Genomic DNA, 23542 nt, shown 5'->3' with positions numbered 1-23542 from the left:
TCCCTTACAGAGGAGTCTAAACTCTGAAACTGGTGAAAACCTGTGACCCAGCCCTGCACACACAGACAACTTTCCTCTCTCATGCTTTCTTTTCCGGCATGAGAGATGAAGTGAGAAGACCCCTATTGTTTCAAGGACACATAAAGTGAACCCAGAAGGGTCCCATTCGAACCTGTTGGGCCTCACTGTCTCCATCCATAGGATGGGGGTGTCATCTAATCAACTTCACAGGGTACCGTGAGGATTAGAGATAATGACCCAGGCTCTCTTTTACACAATAGGCATAATTGTTTGTGTTGTTGTGACCTTGCATTTGTAGGACACTAAGTTCTTTGCTTGGGAATTCCCCACTGCATGTTTTTTGTTTTTTGCTGTTGTTGTTTTACAGAAAATGATCGTGTGTACACAATGGAGACACTTTTGCTTCGGTGTGTGTTCTCTGCACTGTGAGTAAGCACATAGGTAAGGTGGCATGTGTGTGAGTATGTACATAAGACAAGCTTTAAAGGTGCATGCCGGCCCTTGACCAGAAAGTAAGTACGTTTTTTTAGCTACCCAGAAGCTCTTCTATGCACAGCATCTGGGGCTAAGCCCATTCTGAGTTCCTTTAATAAATGAGAGATTTGTTAGGCAAACTCGGAATGAGAAAAGTACATTAGGGATAAGCTCTTTTAATTCACACATATCAGGCTGTACTTATTTTAAAAGACAAACTGTATCTGGGGAGGAGGGTCTGTGCTCAAGCAGGGCTCCCTGCAACCTTCGGGGGTAGGAGGGAGGGTAGCTGGGAGTTTCAAGGGGACACACAAGTCCCTTCAGTGCTCCTATGGGATGAGGTGTCCACTCTGCCTTAGGGAAGGGAGGCTGAAGTTCAAATTCCAGCCAGTCAGGCCGCAACACAGCAACGGCTGCTCCTGTGTGCTCAGTCTCCCCTCCACTCCATTCTTTAGGGTGCTTGGAATGGGAATGAAGGATTTAGTTCATTTCTTATAATAATAACCCTATCAACTTGGCTCCCTTAATGTACCTCAGACAGAGGAAAAGCTCTTCCAAACACAAGCAGGATCTATAAGTAATTGCAACAGTGTGCATTTGCCCATGATAATCCCAGAACCCTTTGGATATAGAAAGCCTGTAGTAATTGGCAGCGAGATTTAGCTTAAACTTGGCATACCTGGCTGCATGCACGTTGTTATTTTTAAGTAACCTGTGTGTTTAGATGCCATCAAGCTAATTAAGAAATATGTATGTGCACAGAGCTCAAGTTTATAGTGCCCCTGCTTGGAGAATATAAATCGTCCTCACTGAGCTAACGTGCACCTTCTGAATCTCCAAAGTTCTTAAAATCACCAAATGCTAAGGATACACAAATTCCTTTTAAAACAATTATTTAGTTTTCTCAGCAAATCTTAGCACATAAAATTAGATGTTTTTAACCAAATATTTTTCACCATGTTTCAAATCCCAATTAATTTAAGTCTTTCAGAGTGAAAAAATTTCAAGGTGAGTACATGGAAGAAATAGGAATATAAATAGATTGAATGGATGGATGGATAGATGGATGGGTGCATGGACGAACTGACAGATGAACAAATAGATGGATGAATGGATGGATAGATGATTGATTGATTGGTTACCAGATAGAAAGATAATGTTATACTATGTTGGAAGATGAGTAGTTATGTGCTTTTATTATGAAGCATGTAAATAACTAGATTGTGTTGAATATGTAAACATATTATGTGAATTGCATGCACATATATGTTGTATAGTATGATCTGTATCAAATTCGCTTGTGTTTGATGTTTGTTGCTTGTATAAGAGTGTAGACTCTGGCTGGCACACCATCTAGATTCAAATCTTGCCTCCGCAGAGACTGTGCGTCCTTGGATAATTCCCCTAACCTCCTAACTCTTGAGTCTCCCCATCTGCAATCGAGCTAATTACAGTACCTACTCATGGATTTGGTTTGTAGGTTAAATGAATGGAGAGTATGAAGTTCTTATTATATGGTGCCTGGCACATATATGTGCTGCACAAATATAAACATTTTCCACTGGTGAGTGATGTCACATTTACATGCCTTTTATGGCGACACACACATGCCACGTTGTGCAGAATAAAAGGAGCTTTTCTTGTATTGCATATGAGCTCACACAGCACGTGCTCTGTGCTGTAGTTTATGTTGGGCTGAATGTGTCTTTTGTCTTGTTTGATGTGTGTGCATCTTCTCATGGTTCTTCAGGTCTGGTTCATTCCAGGCTCCGTTGCATTGCACACACTCTCTGTGCTTTGCTGGGTGTGTATACACGTAGCGTGGCCGTGTGTCGATCACGTCTTGCTGGAACGCAGGCCCACGCTGCAGCACCCTGCGTGGCGTGTCAGCAGTGCCCACAGCATGTCTGGGTGCTAATCATGGAGGCCACAGGCTGCTCTGTTTGGCCCACAGGATGTTTTGTGGTTTTTGTGTTTGTTTTTTTTAATGGAATTAGTTACTAATATTTAAAAGTTGAAAGGTGTCATATAAAACCAGACAGCTACTTTCTCTTTCACAGATAAGAAGGGCTGATAATACTGGCTCTGCATTCCCATCCCCCGTTGAGGATGACTGCCCCTTCAGGGGTGCTAAGCATTCTGCAGTCTGCCGCAGAGCCCGGGACCCCCGTTCCCCCCGACACCCAGGTCGGGCGCTGTTCTCCCCGTCGCGGGTCTGGCTCATGCCCGGCCTGCTCCCCGCTCACCCGTCCTCCCTGGGCTCCCACAGCCGTCTGGGTTTGCAGCCCTGCTTGGAACGCCTGGGGCTGGAGAATGAGGGGGGGAGCCACAGCTCCCCCAAACCCCCCACCCCAAGGGGTCACGGCTCCCCGATTCTCCAGAGGCCCAGCGCCTCCCCGACCTCCCACCGCCAGAGGCCGGCCGGCTACTGACCCTGCTGATGGAGAAGAGCAGCCCCGGGCGGTCGGAGCAGACGCCGGTGAAGCAGAAGCGCAGCTTCCAGTAGAAGAGGTGCTCCCAGACGAAGGTGATGAGGCTCAGCGCCATGGCGGCCGCCAGCATGTAGAAGACGCCCGCCATGTTGTCCACGTCCAGCTGGCTGCTCATCACCTCGTTCTTCTCGTGGTGGCAGATGCCGGTGAGCCACAGCGCCTCCAGCTCCTCCATCTCACCTGCGGAGACAGGCCGCGGGCGGTGAGCGGCGGACAGGGGCCTGGGCGCGGGGCTGCGCCACCCGGGCGGGCCACCCAGCTCCCGGGGGCAGAGCACCCAGCCCCCGGAGACAGAGCACCCAGCTCCCCAGAGGCAGAGCACCCAGCCCCCGGAGACAGGCCACCCAGCTCCCGGGGGCAGAGCACCCAGCCCCCGGAGACAGAGCACCCAGCTCCCGGGGGCAGAGCACCCAGCTCCCAGGGTCAGGCCACCCAGCTCCCGGGGGCAGAGCACCCAGCCCCCGGACACAGAGCACCCAGCTCCCGGGGGCAGAGCACCCAGCCCCCAGAGACAGAGCACCCAGCTCCCGGGGGCAGAGCACCCAGCCCCCAGGGTCAGGCCACCCAGCTCCCAGGGGCAGAGCACCCAGCCCCCAGGGTCAGGCCACCCAGCTCCCGGGGGCAGAGCACCCAGCCCCCAGGGTCAGGCCACCCAGCTCCCAGGGGCAGAGCACCCAGTTCCCAGAGACAGGCCACCCAGCTCCTGGAGGCAGACACCCAATTCCCGGAGGCAGAGCACCCAGTTCCCCGAGACAGGCCACCCAGCCGCCTAGGGGGCAGGCCACTCAGCTGCTCCCCGGAGGCAGAACACCCAGCTCCCGGAGGCAGGCCACCCAGTTCCCTGAGGGCAGGCCACCCAGCTCCCGGAGGCAGAGCACCCAGCCCCCCGGAGGCAGGGCACCCAACTGCTCCCCAGAGACAGGCCACCCAACTGCTCCCCGGAGACAGGCCACCCAGCCCCCAGAGACAGGCCACCCAGCCCCCAGAAGCAGAGCACCCAGCCCCCCGGAGGCAGGGTACCCAGCTCCCGGGTCTGCGCGCTGCCAGCTGGGCGAAGGCAGGGACACGACCACCGCCCGCCTCGCGTCGCTGCAGGAGGGGGCAATGAGATGATGGGTAGCTCTGGGCACAGCCTTTTCTGTGCTTCCTGGGGGTTTGCTTTTGGTCATTATCATCATGTTCTGCCCACCCTGTGGCTCTCCAACCCCGACCCCGAGCACCCCAGCCCTGGAGCAGGACGTGGGTGAACCGGCCGCCTGCTACAGTGGGGACACCCGCAGTCCAGTTAGGACTTCACCACTCCCCAGCTGTGTGACCGCGGGGCCAGGCTACCCTGCCTGTGAAATGGGTGTAATAATACCGCACATTGCCTAGGTGTGTGGTGAGGACCAAAACGAGCTCACATGCGCCAAACTACAAGCTGTAGCCCTGGGATCACAGGGACTTCTCATAAACTGCAGCCTTCCCGGGCTTGTTGGAAGGAAATGCCCGGCGCAGTGCCTGGCACACCGGCGTCCTCAGATATGTTTCTTTCCTCTTCTTTTAAAAGAACATCCAGGATTATTCTAAGAGTTGCCCACAAGCAGCGCACTGGGCGCAGAGCACGGGTTGGGAAGAGGCATCCGTCCGGCTCTGAAGGGCCCCTTGCACACTGAGCACCTCCAGCCCCAGCGAGCGACGGAAGGAGCAGCTGGGGTTCTCCAAGGGGAAACGGCGATGGGACGCTCAGCAGTATTTTGTGTCTTTCACGTGCATTTTATCCAGTTGCCAAATTCTCTGATCTAAATGCCTAGCGATCATACTAGCTGTCTAGCAGTTCAGTAAACGATGGCACTTAGACTGTGATTCAGCCTTCACACTCTGTCCCCCAAGGGCAGTGAAAACCAAGGGAGATGCATATCATGTTAAATGGAAGGTAGGACTATCTTGTGTGTGTGTGTGTGTGTGTGTGTGTGTGTGTGTGTGTGTGATCTCTAGGATACAAGAGACGTGTAGAGAAAAACAAAGGAAACACTCCACATGTTTATTTGCTCCCTTTTGAAGACGTTAATCTAATGACCGCTTTCATACTGCGCTCTTCTTAAGTTCTGTGGAATCAGAGTGGTTTCCGTTTGGTTTGTTCTCGCTCTGACTGATTTGGTGGCACACAAAAATCTAAGTCGACAATTATTTTTTCTTGACCTTTTGAAGCTGTTGTGAGTCTTCTGATTTAGACTGCAGCTGGTATTAGAAGCCAGCTCATAATTACTTGCTATGCAAGTTCTATTTTCTCCCGACTTGCTTTTGAGAATTTCATTTTGCCTTTGGGGTGGAATCAAGGTGTGGGTTTGTTATATTTACTCTGTTCTGGACTAGGTGCGATTCTTCAATGTGGTGACTCATATAAATTTAACTCGGGGAAAATCTCACCCATCGTTGCTTTGCGTATTAACTCTCCTATCTCTTAAAAAATTAATAGACTTTATTTTTAGAATAGTTTTAGATATAATGAAAAACTGAGCAGAAAGAACAGAGAGTTTCCATATACTCCCTGGCCCCGTTTCCCTCCCTTTCCCCGATTAACAGCTGACATTGGTGTGGTAAATTGTTTTACAATTTGTGAACCAATCTTGATGCATTATTATTAACTAAAAGCCCATAGTTTACATTAGAGTTCACTCTGTGTTGTAGTTCTGTGAATTTTGCTGAGTGCTGAATGTCAGGTATCCACCACTGCAGTATTCTAGAGTATTTCTACTGCCCTAAGAATCCCCTGTGCTCCAACTATTCATCTATCCCTACCCTCCATCTCAGCCCCTGGCAACCACGGATCTTTAAACCATCTCTATAGTTGTGTCTTTTCCAGAACATCATATGGTTGGAACCACATGGTACGTAGCCTTTTCCTGCGGGCTCCTTTCACTTAACAGTGTGCACTTAAGGTTCTTTCGTGTGTTTCAGCGGCTTGAGAAGCTCATTTCTTTTTATTGCCGAATAATATTCCACTGCATAGATGTATAGTTTGTCCAGACACCTGCTGAAGGACATCTTGGTTGCTCCCCAGTTTTACCAGGTTTGAATAAAGTTGCTATAAACAGTCATGTGCAGGTTTTCCCGTGGACATAAGTTTGCAACTCGTTTGGGTCGATACCTAGGAGCGTATTGCTGGATCGCTTGGTAAGGCTGTTTAGCTTAGTAGGAAACCGCCAAACTGCCTTCCAGAGTGGCTGTGCCGTCGCATGTTCCCACCAGCAGCGAACGGGAGCTCCTCTAGCTCCACGCCCTCGCCAGCACTGATCAGGGTTGCCAGTGTTTCCGACTTCAGGCATTCTAGTGAGGTGTGTAGTGGTATCTCAATTCTCTAGTGGTACATGATAATCCTGTCTTTTTTTCCCTTCTGAAAATGTTGTTTAAACTATTCTGGACCTTCTCATTCCACCCTCTAGGTTATTGAGTTTGTTTTAATATTTTCCATTCCTTTATCTCTCTGTCCTGCAGTTAGATGATTCACACATTTTCCAGTTCATTTATTCTTTCATTAGTAATATTTAGCCTTATGTTTTAATTTCTGTCTGTTTTAATTGTGACATTCTTCTGGCTCTTTTAAAGTTCTGCTTGTTCTTTTTATCATAACGCCCTACTCTTTTGTTATTTTAAAAACTTTTACATTTAATCATTTCACCCTTACGGCCCTGTAGGTTATTTTCTGCCCTGCCCCCTCCTCACTCCCTTGGTTCTTGGGGTTCACCGCCTCAGCTGGTTGGGCGCTGACTCTCATGGTGGGTCACTTTCCTGTGATGTTAGTCACTTTTGACTAGGAGCATGCTAATCTTCAGCAGACTTGCTCTCCCCCTATCCCCCAGGGGGATCCCAAGCACACCTGGCTAGAGAAATGTCCCCACGGTAGGGGGCTGGGTTTGCTCCCACCGCTGTTCCAGGAACTGTCAATGCATCAGTTTTTGTATGAAAACTTTTTTACCGTAGTTACCGCACCATTTAAGAAGTATATACATTTAGACCTCCATACTCATTTTGGCTTTAATTTCTCAGAGCTTCAAACAGATGGCAAGCTTTCTTTGCTTGGATGGACAGTTTTTTCTAATCTCCTTTGCACAGATGTGTTGATTTACCGAAGGTCTCAGGTTTATGCAGTGTATCATTTTCTATTCCCTTTGCACGATCCAGGGCCCGATGTGGGTGTCAGAGTCCCGACCCCACCCCTACAGCTTGTATCCCTTAGGCTGTACCATGAGAATATCCCACCCCTCTCTGTTTCTGGCAGCTAAGGGTTTTCCTTTCTTTTCACCTGGACAGTGAATTGTGCGAGTGTGTGAGTGTGTGTGTGTGTGCAATTGTATTTCATCCTGAGCTACATGTTTGCAGCATGAGGGGGGCTCAAGTAAGTTTGGTTTTCCATTGTACCACAGCCATATACACGTGTATAACTTTTGTAGTCAGGATTTAAGTGGCATGCACATTTATGGAAGGAGAAAATAGGAAATATATTTCTTTATAAATTCTTCACTCACAAGGAAGGGTGCTGGTTACTCAGTGGTGCAGGCAAAGTGATGGGGAGGGGTATCTTGAATTCCAGTCCTTTCCTTCCAACAGCCCCCAGTGCTTTCCCACAGTCACTAACGTCATGGGAGACTGTCGTGTAACCTCATTGTCCACCCAACACCACCACCAACTTATCCAAATTCCGCTCAAGATTTACAGCATTGCCTCGTCTTCTCACAAAACTCTGATGCCATCCCCTCAAAAATATAGTGTGCTGCCGACTCCCTCCTCTCTCTGGAGTCTGTGAGGACATAAAAATGGGTGTTTTCACTATGTTTTGTCAAATTCCCAGCACATCTTTCTCTTGGTGTGTCCCAAAGACAGCCAGGTTTGTGTGCCTGGACCAGGGTCAGTCTGGGTACAAGAAACATCATGTGATTCCTTTCAGATGCCAATATAAAGATTTCCCCTCCTCCCTCTGCCCTCTGCCCAAACGACGCCTCTCTTTGAATAAGTCAGCTTGGTAAACCAGACCTGCATCACAAACGAACAAAATGCTCAATTCTCAATGCCAATTACAGCCTGTTCCAATCACTTTCCAGTTAATCATTTGCTGCCTCACAGCCTTCTGCTACGAGAGCGCTGAACTGCAGTTCAAATACTTTCTTACTTCGTTTTTAATTTACTCAAGTATATTGTAATCTCCTCGAGGGAGACCAGGGACCATGTTTTATAATTTGGGTATTTCTCATGGCTGCAGCACATGGCAAGCACCGGATACATATTTTCTGTTGCTGTTGCTCTCCTTACATCCCCAGGCTCAAACCGGGCAGCACTGCAAGAATGCGCAGGGCTGGCGGGGGAGAGTTTCTGCCACATGAATAGAGAAGATGCAGAGCAAGAGGGAGCTCGCAGCAGACCTGAGAGTAAAAGGCTGGGAAGTTTGCATGCACTCAGCTGGGCGAAGCAGCAAATGCCGCTTTCTGAGGAGCGGCCCTGTGATATTCACTTGGCTGTCAGTTGCTCCATTACAAAGAGGCCACCATCCCTGTCGATGCGATCTTGTAAACTGCAGCTGGTAAATGGGACAATTAAATGTCCTTCCTGCAGCAGACTCGTTCTTGCTGGAAAGACAAAAGCTAAGAGCTCTCCTGGGAGCAGAGGGAGCCCAAGCAGCGTTGAGTTTGCAGCCAGGCCCATATTGTCTTCTTCTCTCCACCTGAGAGCTGAGAGCCCAGAGCTCTCCCTCTCTATACCTCTAATGACAGGCAGGAAGCCCACGCGCACTTGAGGATGCCTTTGTATCCATGGAAGTCACACCTGTTCGGGAGTCCTTCCCATATCTGTCTTGGGGAAGAAGGCACTGCCAGCACAGTTCTCTCTGCCAGCCTCGGAGCTCTCTGCCACCCTAGGAAGGCTGTGTCACAGTCCTCTCTCTTCCCCAACATTGCCAGTTAAAGGGCAGAGTGGTGGGGCTTCAAGGGGCAGGAGCCAGAAAGATGTAAAATCGAAAAGGGAGCAGGCGAGGATCATTGAGACAGCACCGTGCACCCGTGTGTCTCAGACTTGCTGCCATTGGCAGCTCAGGTGATGCTGCAAGAGGCTGCATGAAACGTGCAGAACTGGTGAGACCACGGCCTGCACTGAAAGGATGCAGGCTGCGGGCCCGCACACCTGCACCAGCACGGAGCCTCACATTATCCATCCGCTCACTTACAAGGGAGAAGCCACGCGTTTCAGATTTGCAAAAAACAATGAATGAAAATTCAAGTAGACACCATCCGGCAAGTCGCAGGAAAGGAAGTTTCAGGTAGAAAACACTAGGATGAGCTACAAAAGGTAGTGCCCCGTCCCGAGGGTTTGGGGAGCACGTCAGATCATCCTGGAGGGGCTGCGCAGTTGCAGGGGCACTATGAGAATCGCACTGCCTGCATTCAACTCCCTCCTTCAACACCTGCTACCCACGTGATTTTAATCCAGATACTCCTCTTATCTATCCATCCCTGCACCCATTCATTCATTTATTTTGCTATTTTTTTATTTAACAAAGTTACATAAATTCTCTTCTGTTTCAGGCAGTGTATTAGAATTTTCAATTATTTACCCATGTAGCTCTCATATCAACTTAATGTGAATGGTGCCGTTATCACACCCATTTTACAGATGGGCACAGAGAGGTTAAGGAACTTGCTCAGTCTCACTGAGCACCAGCTCTAACACCTGCCAAATGGAGGACAACAGCATTTGACGTGGAGGAGTTTTGCTGGAATTCAATGAGGTTGCCCGCACGCAGCGCCTGGCACACACTGTTACACATCAGTATCGCTGAAGATAACATTACCTCCTGTCTGAAGCCAGGGAAGCTGGGGCGTGGGGTAGATCACACACCCCTTCCTGTGCCCTCCCCACCCCCAACTCATGGAGTCTAGGAGTCCAAGGATGCGTGCCCAGCGAGAAGGCTTAGGCCTCCAAGAAGAATCCATTGTGTTCGAAGTAAGATAAATCAGTTCCTTACGTTGCCCTCAGACTCACTCTCCCCACCTCCCCAGGGACTGCAGTTGCTTTTCAGATTAGATTTCATTCCATTCCGTGAGGCTGTCTGAGCACTGAGGGCATTGCTCCGGGAAAGGATTTTACAGGGAGCAATGTGACTAGCCTTCAGGCTTTCTGAGCATGCCTCCCCCCGAGGTCAGACACGGAAGAGTCTATCTTGAACCTATACCCTTTAGGCTTCATCCAGGGCCTGCGAATGTGCCGAAATACATCTTCTCAACTCAGCCCACACACATCCCCTTGCAGGCACACATCTACATATTTCCTTCCCTTGGTTTCTGGCCAAAGAACATGACCCTGGGCATGATGGCACGGGAAGAAATAGTGTGTGGTTTGGAGAAGCTGAGTTTAATGTTTTATTTCATTTCTGGTCAAGAAAACGAATTCTTTTTGGTTCTCCAAAGACATCATTTTGCTTTGCCTTACTCTCTCTTACATCCATTCACTCATTCATTTTCATTCATTCATTCATTCATTCATTCATTAAAAAAGGACATTTTTCAAGCACTTAGCACCTGGTTGGCATCTCTGTATTTTCATACAGAGATGGATAATACAGTTTTTGGCCCCTATAAGCTGAGAGTCCTGTGGGAGAGACAGCCCTGCAGACTAGTAATTATGGCAGGATGAGATGACTGAATTTGCACAGGGCCGGAGACAGGAGAAAAACATGGAGTGTTTTGAGATCAGAGGCTTAGGGGAAGAGAGAAGTGATCAGAGGAGGGGCCTAAAAGGCAGGAGCCCTTTACAAAGGACTCAACTTTCATGCTAAGGAGTCTGGGGTATCCTGGGAACAGTGGGGCCATTGGATGAGACCAGCTGTATGCTTGGTGGACGCAAGATTCTTCCACTGCTGTCCATGGAAACCCAGTGTCTTCTCACACGTAATGTAAGGCAGGCTGTTATAGGTGGGTTAGAGATGGGAAATTTGAACAGTGGTGCTATAGTGTAGAGGGAGGTCACCAGGAACTTCTATCCCAGTAATACAACCACTATTAGAGTCTGGTCCTGGCCTCAGAGTCAGGCAGAACATATAGATTAAACTCTTCTGCTCCCAAGGTATGTAACAACTGGATGAAGCCCACTTGCAAAAAATTGCTGACAAAGATCCATTGTAAATTGTCATTAATATCACCAGCACTGTAACAATTTACTGTGGCTATACCCGCTGTATGACATCATGCTGAAAACTTGGCAATGGCTATATTTGTGGTACAGCTCAGAGGTCTCCATCTCCAGGAAGTCTTCCCTGAATGCACAGGGATGTTGGTAAGAGACCACAGTTTCTCCTTCAGTGACACTGGGATATCTCGTCAACAGAGAATCTGTCACCCTCAAGTAAAATTGTTAATCGCTTCTAAGCCTTCCTCATTGGGAGGTGACTTTGTTCAGGGTGAGGATCTTCCCTTATGCTGTATCCCCAGCCCCTCATGTGGGTCTTGGCAAACAGTAGGTGGGTCCATAAAAGTATGTTGACTGTAGCCCTGGCAGGATGACTCAGTCGGGTGGAGTGTTGTCCTATACACCAAAATGTTAGAGGGCTCGATTCCTGGTCAGGGCACATACTTAGGTCTCAGGTTCAGTTCCTGGTCGGGGCACATACCTAGGTTGTAGGTTCGATTCTTGGTCAGGGTATGTGCGGGAGGCAACTGATCAATGTTTCTGTCTCTCTCTCCCTTCCTTTCTTTCTAAAAAATCAATAAAAATAATATATCCTCAGGTGAAGATTAAAAAAAAAAAAGTGTGTTGACTGTAGATGACACACGGCTTCCCTTCTTTTTTAGCTGGTGATTCACTGATCTGAGAATCAGCAGGAGCCCCAGAGAGGAAGGACTCTGTGAAGCAAGCCACAGGCAAAGGGGTCAGGAATGATCTCTGCATCCTGGAAATCAAGGCTGACTCTGGGGGCAAGCAAGTTCTATTTACAGGTCCTAGCAATAGAGTCCAGTGGTTACCCACAGGGAACCGACTTCCAGCCACAGCCCAAGACGTCAGAATGACGTTGCTGCCAATCCCATTAGGGTTTGCTGTGAACACTGAGAGGGGAACTGACCCCATTTCAATCCTGTTTCATGTCTTGTCCAGGGATTGGGTACTTTGAGCTTCTCAGAAGCCCGAATGGAATAGGAAATGGCAAAGGAACAACTGCCTTTGTAGAAAATCTAGGGCACTGTCATGGGCAGGCTCGAGTTCTCAGTGAGAACAGATTTCGCCATTGTGAGCTCTGAACTGCGGGCCCAGGAGTGAGGACAGCTTGGGGTCTGCAAGGTTGAGGCCAAGTCTTCTTGCCCAGTTGCCCTAGAAGGAAGCTGCTGGTCAGATCTGGGATTTAGTATGTGGCCTTGAAACAGAGAAAGGTCAGCCAGACCATCTGATCACTGACCTTGGGGCCTTAGCTTCATTCATTCTAAACTCTAGTCTAAGTTAGGCGACCTTGGACCTGGAAATAATAGCATTTGGAGCCTAAGAATGCTATATCCATAATCTCCGAGGGCCACTGAACAACTTGCTGGAGAGGAAAAAATACCTTTGGTGTGGGGTGGGGAGCTTGGGAGAGGAAGAGTACAAGATTCTGGACACAAATAGACTAAATTTGAAAGATAAATCTCCCTTATTTAAATGTCAGAATATTCCATTTCTGTATAATGCTGAGAAGTCACAAAACCAGAATAAAAATAGGCTTAAGTATATCCAGTTAGATGCAGAGACAGGCTGTCTTTGGCATAAATGTTCCACCTTCCAGTTGAGGTCTCTGCTCTGTGGATGGAGCTCGAGCACCGTAGAATTCATTGCAGGTTGTCACCATCTGGCTGGGATTTCAGGAGGCCACATGATCAACCGTGCAAGCTGGAGTTGGGGAATTTTATGCACACAGGTACCCAACCTGTGTCTCTTAAAGAAGAAAAAGGGAAAATTGGAGAGAGAATTGGGCAACTCCATCAAACGTCAAACAATGTACACGGTGGCAATTTTCCATTAGAGAATAGAATTGGCGAGAAAGAATTCTCTGGAGTAAGACTGCAGAAAAATTTCAAGATGTCCAGGAAATTCTATGTTTAACAAGCACATCTAGAGTCTGCTTAACCAATTTGCCTCTTACACATAGAGATGGTCAAGTCGGTATGATTTAAAAGGCATATGCATTTGTGAGCATAAATGAACTCATAGTAACTTTCTGACATTGCCCATTTTCTCAATCAGTAGTCCTCAAATTCCTGTGACTCATTGTGTAAGAGTGTGAAAGCTTTTTAATATCACAAAGGGGTCCTTGTGTTTTAAAAGGCTGTAGATGTAAGGGGGAAAAAATGGATAGCAATAATTCCACATCCCATGCCAAAAAATATCTTTCAGCAAGTAAAATGACATCACTGCCTTTCGGTTCCCTTTTTATTGAAGTTTGGTGAATAAGCTTCCGGAGACTGTAAAATCCTTAAGCCAAGGAAGCACATCCATTATCCATTTTATCTGCCTTCCCCCTGCCTAGGACAGAGTGAGCTTAATGGGCACGAAGAGTGAGCATGGCTGTGGCATGAAGGGGAAAGAAGAGAAAGCGGACAGGAATGAAAAAGGGCAGAGGAAGGACGGGAGAAGAGAGGAAAGGGGGAAACGGGGTAGCAGTTGTCCGTCTTCCTCCCCCCTTATCCTAGGTCGCAAGTATGGGATGGGGGTGCGACCAGAGCCAGGGCTGGGTGGGAGAGCATGTGGCAAGAGGGGCGAGTTACATTCAGATCCCAGCTCGGGTGAGTATGTGGGGAGGACACTACTGACCTCTCTCTGCATTCTGCTAATGCTGCAGCTGAGGTCAAGTTAGAGGAACCAAGGAAGAAATTAAGGAAGTTGGAGAAGGGAGCTGGGTCTCTCAACTATTGGCTGTGACTGCCCAACACCCAACTGCAGGGCCACCGGGGAGCCCACCTAGCTTTCAGCTCTGCAGGCCTGCTTCCCACCCCCCCCCCAGAAGGTAGACGCAGGGCACACAGAGGGGAGAGGAGCCACACGCATTGCCGGTAGGAATGGAAAGTCACTGCTCCTCTGAAGACTGTTCAGGAGGGCCTACGGAAGGGCAGGGTGTGCACACTCTACGACCCAGCAATTCCATTTCTAGGTTTATTCCCCAACAACCGAGTGCCTGCACGTCCCCAAAATGTGGAAGGATATTCAACACAGGTGAAAACGAAAAATAACACCAATGCCTATCAACAGCAAATATATAAATAAATTGTAGTGTATTTGTACAACGGAATGCTGTGCAGTAATGAGAAATAATGAGCTATAGTTAATTCATCATTATGGATGAAGGCCACAAAAGATACAGATGAATATATGTTATATAATTCCAGCATTTATTTGAAATTCAAAACAAGGCAAAAGCTGTCCATGATCATGAAGGACAGAGCGGTGATAACCTTTTGGGGGCTGGTGTTGGCAGGAAGGGGCCATGAGGGAGCTTTCTGAGGTGCTGGTCGTGTTTCAGATCTTGATCTGGGTGGTAGTTACGCAGCTGTATAAAAATTAACTGCACTTGCCATTTGTGCAAGATAATGAATGTCTAGTTCACAGGAGGCAAAAAAAGAGGAAGAGTGGCATGGAGGAGGTGAAAGGTGCTCTTGCATTTTGGGAGTGAAGAGAGAGTATAAGGAAAGTGGACAGAAGCAGTCTTGCTAAACAGAAAAGGAACACTTTTTCTACAAATATGAACTTTTTACAAAGAAAAAAGAGTCTTAAAGAATAAAAAGGTATGTACTATGTTCAATTCATTCATATTGTTGGAATTATTTTAAAATAACATATTTTTACTTTTATAAGTTAAGCCAGAGGTCAGCAATCTTTTTCTGTAGAGGGCTAATTAGTAGACTTTTTCAGCTCTGTGGACCATACAGTCCCTGTCACAACGGCTCAACTCTGCCCTCAATGCACGGAAGCATCCATAGGCATGCGGAGTTCATGGAGGATTTGTCTGTGTTCCAATAAAACTTTATGCACAAAAACTGGCAACGGGCCAATGTGGGCCACAGTTAGCAGATCCTTATTTAAGCAATCAATAAAGGAAACAAAATGATTTTTAAGAAAGCTATATATATGTGACTAGGAATAAATCCCAGTTTAAGGAGTTCTGCACTGTTGTTATCATCTTGAGACCTACTGGGTATTCTCATACTGTGCAAGTTGGGGAGCTTGGTGCCATTATAATCCCCACTTGAAAGAGGAGGAAACTGGCCCTTAAAAGGGGTAGCTTTCCCAAGGTCATGGAGTGAGCAAAAATCACTTCTTATATCTGAGCCCAAGGTCTTTGTTCTTACTTGCATTCCATGCTGCTACATTTATGACTTTTTGTGTGTGATTACAAGAAAAGTTTTAACAAATTACTAAGAAATGTAAAATGTTCATTAAAATGTATATGTAAAAAAGTTAAGTGGTCAAAAAAAAGATGAAAAGACACTCAGATTTCCCCCCACTTTCACTAGCGTTCAAAGGAATTCAAATTAAGGCAACCCCGAGGTAGCGCATCGCACCTTCTCTAACAGCAGAAAGAGCCGCGGTGCTCACTGACCCATCACTCAGCACATTTAGATGGCAACAGACCTTTTGAGCACTAATATGACGCTATAAATCAGGGCTCCTAGAGATAGTTATGACCAGTTACCTTTCAAACTACTTCAAGAGTTTGTTACAAATAGACATTAAAAGAATAAGGCATGAAGATATTCCTTCCGTCATTATCTATACAAGCAAAAAATAAAATATTTAACATTAGGAAAATAAAGTAACGAAATATGGTTTAATAATGGTTATGACATTTTATGCAAAATTAAAGTAATTTTACGTATCGTGAAAAATGTTTAAAATATACTCGTAAGTGAAATAGTGAAATATAAGAGCGTGTGTAGCCAATAGTTATTTAAAGAAATGTGTCTGCAAGTAATAAGGACCAGAAGGTAACATATATTGTAAACAATTATGTTGAGGTAGTGGCTTGGGCTGCTTTTCTATGTATATGATATCACCTCACCAAATCAAAGTGCTTTAAAAAATGTAAACCGAGAGGGATTCAGGGCCACTGTTTATCCATCCTGTGAGTCCTTCGTGAGGTTCTGTGACATCAGTGTTTGACTTGCCAGCAAGCCATTCATTACGTCTTATTTCAGCTTTGATGGTTTTCTTGACATTCGGCTTTCCCTGGTGTAAGCCATTCACCGATTGTCAGGCGTGAGTCTGGCACTGTGACCTGCCCTAATCCTGGTGTCAGAGTGGCAGTGAGCACTGCAGCTGCAGATCTCAAGGGGCCCATTGGAAAACTCCCTGCGAACTTACACAGATGAAAACCCTTGGAGCTTCACCTCAGAGGAAGAGTCAGTGGGTCTCTGGAATATTTATGGACTTTATCTGTTTCTTAAGTAAGTACTGTTCCATTATTATTCCAAATATGTCTCTAGTTAAAATCAGAAGGCAGACAAAGGCGTCTGACTTTTATGGTACCATCTGGTCACAGGGCAACGGAGAGGCAGTTAAGCCCTTTACTGCTAATCTATGCTTAAGATGGACACTTCCTTCCTTTGAAAACATTTCATTTCCGAATGAGTAGTTTGTCCTGAATAGTTTCTAGGTCATAGGAGGTGACAGTTGCTGGGGCATCAAAATGGTCACTAATCACCCCCTTTGGGTTTACACTATCAAGGCTGCTATTCTGGGTATAAATGAGGTTTGTGTGCATGTGAAAAACTTAGATGCAGGCCCTGGCAGGTGCGGCTCCGTTGTTAGAGCGTCAGCCCTTGCACCTAAGGGTCACAGGTTCGATTCCTGGTCAAGGGCACGTACCTGGGTTGCAGGTTCCATCCCTGCCCCTGGTCAGGGAGCGTGTGGGAGGCAACCAATTGATTGTTTCTCTCTCTTTTTGTCTCTCCCCCTCCCTCCCTCCCTCCCTCCCTCCCTCCCTCCCTCCCTCCCTCCCTCCCTCCCTCTCTAAAAATCAACAGAAAAAATACCCTTGGGGGAAGATTAACAACGACAACAACAAACTTAGACTCAACCAACCCATCACCAGTAATGATCTCTAGCCACACCTCCCTGGTGGTTTCAAATGGGTCCACATTCTCATGTGTAAGGGATCAGGGGAGCCTGGTTCCACACTGAATTTAACCAATAAAAGCACTGGCTCCTTGTCTGCCCAAATGTGGGTCTTCCAGTCTTGCCTGCTTTATTTTTATCACTGTCAGTACATGTAAACAAAACCTTTGGAAGCAACAAACACTTTTGTGTCTATTTTGTTTCTTTCTGAATGAGGAAGCTTAGTGTTAAAGCCTATTTGACTATTTGTGCCATTCACACCCCACCCCCTGTATCTCCTAAGCTCCTTGTTGTGGTCACTGTGCACACGGACGCTTCCAAGTTCCACACCCTTTAGGTTTTCTCAGTCACCAAGGGCTCTCTCTGGCTGTGGAAATCCAGTTAGGGGCCCTGCAAGAAGTAGGAGGGGTATGACATAGGGCAAATGTCCGATTTCATAAACTTCAAAGCAGTGGCCTGTTGGCTGGGGGCACATCTATCCAGTGCTTGCTAATCAGAGAATAAGATGCTTCTCAATGCTAAACATTGTTATTCTGAAGAGTGGTTCTTAAATGTTATTGCTTATTAAAATATCCTAGAGAGGGTGTAAAAATGCCCCCCGGGGGTAAAATTTCAGTATCTGCGTTTTCCACAGGCTCCCAAGTGAGTCTGATGGACACAGAGGTGACACAAGCATCTTTATAGGTAGGGAACTGTTGAGGGCAATAGAACAGGAGTCTTGAGTTATTTTTATATCCCACCGCCTTGAGCTTTGAAGCCGCTCAGCTGTTCTCTGCTGCGGGCCTGTCTGCACGAGAACGAATGAATGAGCAAATGGCTTTGCCAGTGGCACCTGGTCTTTGCTAAGTTGGTTAGACGCGATTTACAGATTAGCCCAGCTCAGCCCGAACCCTGATTTCTGCCTTCGAAGCCTCAATTTGATTAAAACATGTTTAGCATGGAACAAGGGCTTTCTGAAATGCCAGGGATTATGCAGCTCCAAGGAGCTCTGTGGGGAGCAAGCAATTCGGGCAACCAAATTGGGTCTTTGTGAACCTGGAGAGGCGGCTCTGCAGGCCTGTACTGGGCCAAACATCTGACTCCTCTTAATTACATTCTGTCCTTGTTTCATTCCTCCTCATGTCTCGCTTCTGGGTCCTGAGTTTTCCCCTAACTGCCAGGGTTGAATGATCTCAAAAATGAGGCCGAGCCTGTTCCCACGGTGCCGGGGCCCGGGGCATGGACGAGTCTCCTTCTCCGTGGAAAAATGGAAAAAAACGTAGGTCACTTTCTCTCCCACTCTCAACCTCTGTCATCAAGTCATTTTGCCCAGCATCATCTGCAGGGGACAGACGCTGTTCCTTCAGCGAAAGAGGAGGGAACACTGAATCTGCCTTCTGACTGACCTGCGTTTAAATCACAGCTTTGCCCCTTTCCAGATGAGAAGAGCTGCCTTAGGGATGTCTGTGAGGGTGACAGCAGATGTTAAAGGAAGGCCCTGGAGCCCCCTTGCCTAGGTTCCAGTCTCACATCCGCCACTTACTACTAGCTTGACACCATACTTAGCTTACCTGTGACTCAGTTTCCCATCTGTAAACAGGGATTAATAACCATAACTAATGCCACTTAGTCATCTTGAGGACTGAATGAAATTAATACATATAAGGACTGAGATATTTTGTGACCCATGGTTATCCCCCAGTACGCTTTACCTGATATTATAAATGTCTGTAAAAAGAATAATGATGATGGCAGCTGTTGAATGACTTCCATTTAGAGAATGGAAAACTGCCCCTTCCCCTCAAAGGGAGTTCTCAGATTCTCTGCACCTCCTTCCCTCAACCCCTCCCATCTTTATATTGGCATTTATCTCTTTAACTGTTTGCAACAGGGTGCTGCTGAGTCATCTGAGGACACAGTCATCTGTGTCACCAAGAACTGCTGGCCAGGGAAGCCAGTGGGAGACAGATTGGGCATCTCCAAGTCAGGAGTGAGTCAGGGGTGGTCTGTGCCTTGCTCCACCCTGGAGCCCAGATGGGTCCCTGGACCCTCTCAGAGATCTTGAGTTTCATCTGTAACGCGGCTAAGTGCTCAGCTGAACACATCGGGCCCGCCGTGCCCATGCCCAGGCTGAACACTGCCTGGCTGGCCCCCTACCACACACGGCCCTCTCACCTCCCTGCCCCACTCCTTCCTTTCTTCCCACCCTCATCTCTCTTCCCTATCGGTCCCTCTTTCCCCCTTTCTTTGTTTCAGACTGTGCTTCACTCTTTACCATTTCCCCTCCTCCCGTTTCCTTTCTCCCCTTATTTCTTCCCCTCATATATCTGTTGCTCTTGCCTTCTCCATCTGTTCTTCCTTCTGGCATCTTACTCTTTTCCCTTCCTGTCAGGAGAGCTGGACAACCTACGATTTTAAGTCTTCTCTGCCCTTCTTGTCTTTCTCCAGACAGTCTACGAACAGGAGTTATCACACTTTTTTTTCTAGAAAGGGCCAGGCAGTAAATATTTGGGGCTTTGCAGGTCAGATGGTTTTTGCTGCAGCAACTCAACTCTGCTGTTGTAGCGTGAAAGTGGCCAAGACAATACCTGAACAAATGGATGTGGCTGTGTTTCAATAAAACTTAATTTCAAGAACCAGCAGTGGCTGGATTTGGGCTGTGGCCATAGTTTTGGCCATAGTTTGCCATTCCTGTGGATAATACTCTTTCTCTTATTTACCAGCTTGACCTCAAGCCACAAACTCAGTAATAATTTATGATCCCCTCCAGTTCTAAAACCCAGGAAATATATCATCTTGCTGGTTAGGGTCATGCCAGAGGATTTGTGTTAAAAAAATAAGTAAAGGAGGAATATTTGACTACTATTGCACACAAATTAGACAACGGAGGCATCTGTCTCTGTCTTACAGTGAATGCGGACTCAGAGGCTTGGGGAGGCTATCAGGCTGGACAGTGATTACCTTGTGTCTCTCTCCCTGGGAATATCTAATGTCCTCCCAAAAGAAAACAGCATCGCCTTCATCTGAAAAGATATTTAATGATGAAATAAGTCCTGCAAAAGTATATCTGTAATGTTATCAAATCTATTCATTCATTAATTCATTCATTCATTCAACAAATTTTATTTGAGCACCTACTGTATGCCAAGCTCAGTAGTGAGTCCTAAGAGGAAAGAGAGGCAACAAAAATGGGCATGGTGGGGTCTGCCCTCAAGGGACTTACCATGCAGTAGCCCTGCCGTGGGCCGGGGGACACAGACGGGTCAGCAATGAGTAAGCATCTACTATGTGCCAAGCTCTGGGCTAGTTCCTTTATGTTTGTTCTCACACTTAATCCTTAAATGACTCTCACTTAAAGATGAGAAAACTGGAACTCAGAAATTAATGTGCCCAAAGTCACACCGCTAGGAAGTTCTAGAACATTCTGCCTTACCCCTTCACTTGCTCCGCTCAGTGTCACAAGAATGCTACGGGTATGGAGCTAGAGGGGCTTCGAGCTCAGAAGGGCCTCTGGTTGAGAGCTGTGGGCTTTAAGGAAGTCTTTCTGGAGGGGCACGTGAGCTGAAGGATGGGCCACGTGCCAAAGCAAGAAACGGGGTTAGGAGAAGAGGGAAGAAGGGATTCCACTGATAAAGAATCTCCATTTTTAAAAGATGGTGGAGTGTCAGGTGCTGCAGAAAGCTGAATGGGGACATTATTTAGGAGTGAGGGGGCCGACAGCAATTTCGGCAGCCCACACCGCCATGCCATTCCTGAGCCAGGCCGAAGAAGACAGCCACAGAGGCTGCTCACAATGTGCCCACCCTCCGAGCAGGGCCAGTGGCACTCGTCACCACCCACGCCGCGGGGCGGCCAGCTCTCCCCGGCCCGGGCGGCGGCCCAAAGATATTAAGCTGGGAAGCTGACAAGGGCAGTGCCGAGGATATTAGCAACCCATCCAGTGGCTCAGAGCAATTTATGAGAATGCTAATTAGATGCACAAAGAACTTGTGTAATCACGCAAACACTCTGTACTCTGGATGGCAGCATGGGGTCCCAGGACATCAAAAGCCAATCTTTCCTGCTTCCCTGGAAGAGTAGCCAACAAAGAAAAGAACCGGGCAGGTTATGGTTGACTCATGGGGAAGCAGGGAATGGGCTTCTCCATGGGTTCTGCCCCAGCACCCCCTCCCAGATCTGTAAGCGTCTTTACCCTGGAGTGGGCTCTCCCGAGCTCTGGGGTCAAGTGCAGCACGGCTCCTTACTGATACAGGAGCAGAGCGTGTGGTCCCTTTCTATTTGTTATCAGTCGGGAGGAGCCTTTAACATGAGTGCCTGCAAACTTGCAGTACACAGGGGACAAAGGGAGCAGATAGACACCCACGGTAGCTAGCCAGCTGTTTCATACAGATCTATCTATATGCCCCGATATGCTATAACACTAGCTTGTTTTAAAACTGGGAGAGTCCCGGCAAAATGGGTTGAGCTGGTCGCCTATTTCACACAATATTAATACAAAAGATGCATGTGTCCTGTCTTGCAATGTTTTCCATATATCTATCATGTATACCAAATATGGTGTAAGTACAATGGGATATACCATATAAATAATTTATAAAAATATATGGTAAATACACATACTTAATTTTTTTTGTTCAATGAATTCAGACTATTAATGTCTCAGACATGGACAAGTAATGGGTTTTTGAGTTTAAAAATAAGCCAACACCATGAAAATGGAGCCAAGTACAAGATGGAAGATTGAATGCTTGTCCATGCTAAAGCATATTACTTATAACTAAGGTGATCTGGCCACTAGCAACCAAGATTTCTCCCGGCAGCATGGTTTAATGCAAAGGTGATCAGAACTGGAGTCACATGAAACTTGGTTCAATTTTTAACTTTATAACAATCTATACATAGTGTTGTCCATAGACCAGCAGCATCAGCATCTCTTGGGAATTTGTCAGAAATGCAGACTCCCAGGCTCCCCCTCCCCAGACCTACTGAAATAACAATCCTCAGGTGATTCCTGCCCACGGTCAAGTCTGAGAAGCTCTGCTATACCTCACTTAACCTAACTGAGCCTCATTTTTCCTGGTCTGCAGAATGGACATACAGGGTCAACTCCAGCATGTTGTATGAAGAGTTACTAAAACCATTTATGACCTGCTTGGCACAGAGATGGGCCATTGAATTCACGTGAGCTCAAAAACCATCATTTTCTTCCTTTTTCTCAGTGTTACTTGCTTCTGAATAATATTATTATACAATTTTTTCTCAGTATCTTTCCGCTGGTCTCTATACATCGAAGGGGCTTTAACTTCTTTTATCTTTCTTCTTTCTGTCTTTTCAAATCCCAGAAATGCATAAAAAATTACAAAATCCAAGAGATTGATGGGGCCTATGAGATCTCCTGTTCAGCCTCCCCTTTGAAGCCAGAAATGCCATTTTTAGGTCCCAGATTTACTCATTATGTATGTTCTCACTCAAGTGTTACCTTTTAGGTGCCCAGGAGATATCAGGTACTCGGCAGGTACCAGCCAGTTGCTGGATGAGTCGAATGCGGCCCTTTGACTGCCTATTCCATTCTTTGTCTAAATCTCACTACACTTGTTTTCTTTCTGCCTTTTCAGACCTTTCATTCTTCCATTAAAAACAAAACAAAAACTAGCTTATCTCATATTTCACCTTGACTTCTTTCTATCCTACCCAAGACACCTAAGAATATATAGATTACCCACCAACTGGACTATAAGTTCCTGGAAGGAGAAAAAGACTGTGACATTCCCTTTTCGGAACATCAGTGCCTAGGAAGATATATATATATATACAGTAGAACCTCGGTTCTCAAACTTAATTGGTTTCAAAAGGCTGTTCAAGAAGCGATTTGTTCAAAACTCGAATCATTTTTTTCCCATTAGAAATAATGTAAATTGAAATGATCCATTCCAGACCCCCAAATGATTCCCTGTTTTAAGCTTTCTTATATACAGAACATGTTTAATGTACTGTTTAATCTAAAATAAACACTTCTTTTTTTAAATTTATTAAACAACCCCCTACTAGCCTTCAAGGGATCACTTTCTGTGTCAGATCCAGGGGTGTCTCTCAGGTCAGCCTGCGGCATCTTTGCTTGTTCATGTGTCACCGCCTCGGAAATGCCGACGCTGGCTGACTGCTTTCCTTTATCCAAATCAACAACAGTTTTCCTACCTCTTGCTTGTGATCATTGTTTCTTTCACACCCTTAGCAACATTAGCACTCTTGATGGCCTCTTTATGTTTAAAATTGTGCTAATCCTTGATTTCACCGCAAGAAAAGCATTCTTTCCTTCATTGCCTGAGAGATGATTTTTGTCACGATGAGGCATCAGCACGGAAGGGTTGTCAGGTGGAAAACCTGTTTGGTTCGACAACTGAGACATTGGTCCAGAACCGAATTGTTGGAGAAGGGATATGTTCGAGAAATGAGGTTAGACTATATATATACATATTTTT

General features: G+C 46.8%; 1 protein-coding gene across 1 annotated transcript in view; it reads right to left on the bottom strand.

Moving 5' to 3' along the window:
• The window catches only part of GRIN2A (glutamate ionotropic receptor NMDA type subunit 2A), a 342626-nt gene that overhangs the window by 4706 nt on the left and 314378 nt on the right, over window positions 1-23542 (bottom strand). The window contains exon 11 of the mRNA XM_016197618.2: window positions 2929-3167. Within this exon, the coding sequence (XP_016053104.2) occupies window positions 2929-3167 (239 nt within the window). The remainder of the gene's footprint in view (window positions 1-2928; window positions 3168-23542) is intronic.

Source organism: Miniopterus natalensis, chromosome 3 (assembly GCF_054644295.1).
Source record: "Miniopterus natalensis isolate mMinNat1 chromosome 3, mMinNat1.hap1, whole genome shotgun sequence".
NCBI lineage: Eukaryota > Metazoa > Chordata > Mammalia > Chiroptera > Miniopteridae > Miniopterus > Miniopterus natalensis.
This window is presented reverse-complemented; position numbering and strand designations above follow the sequence as displayed.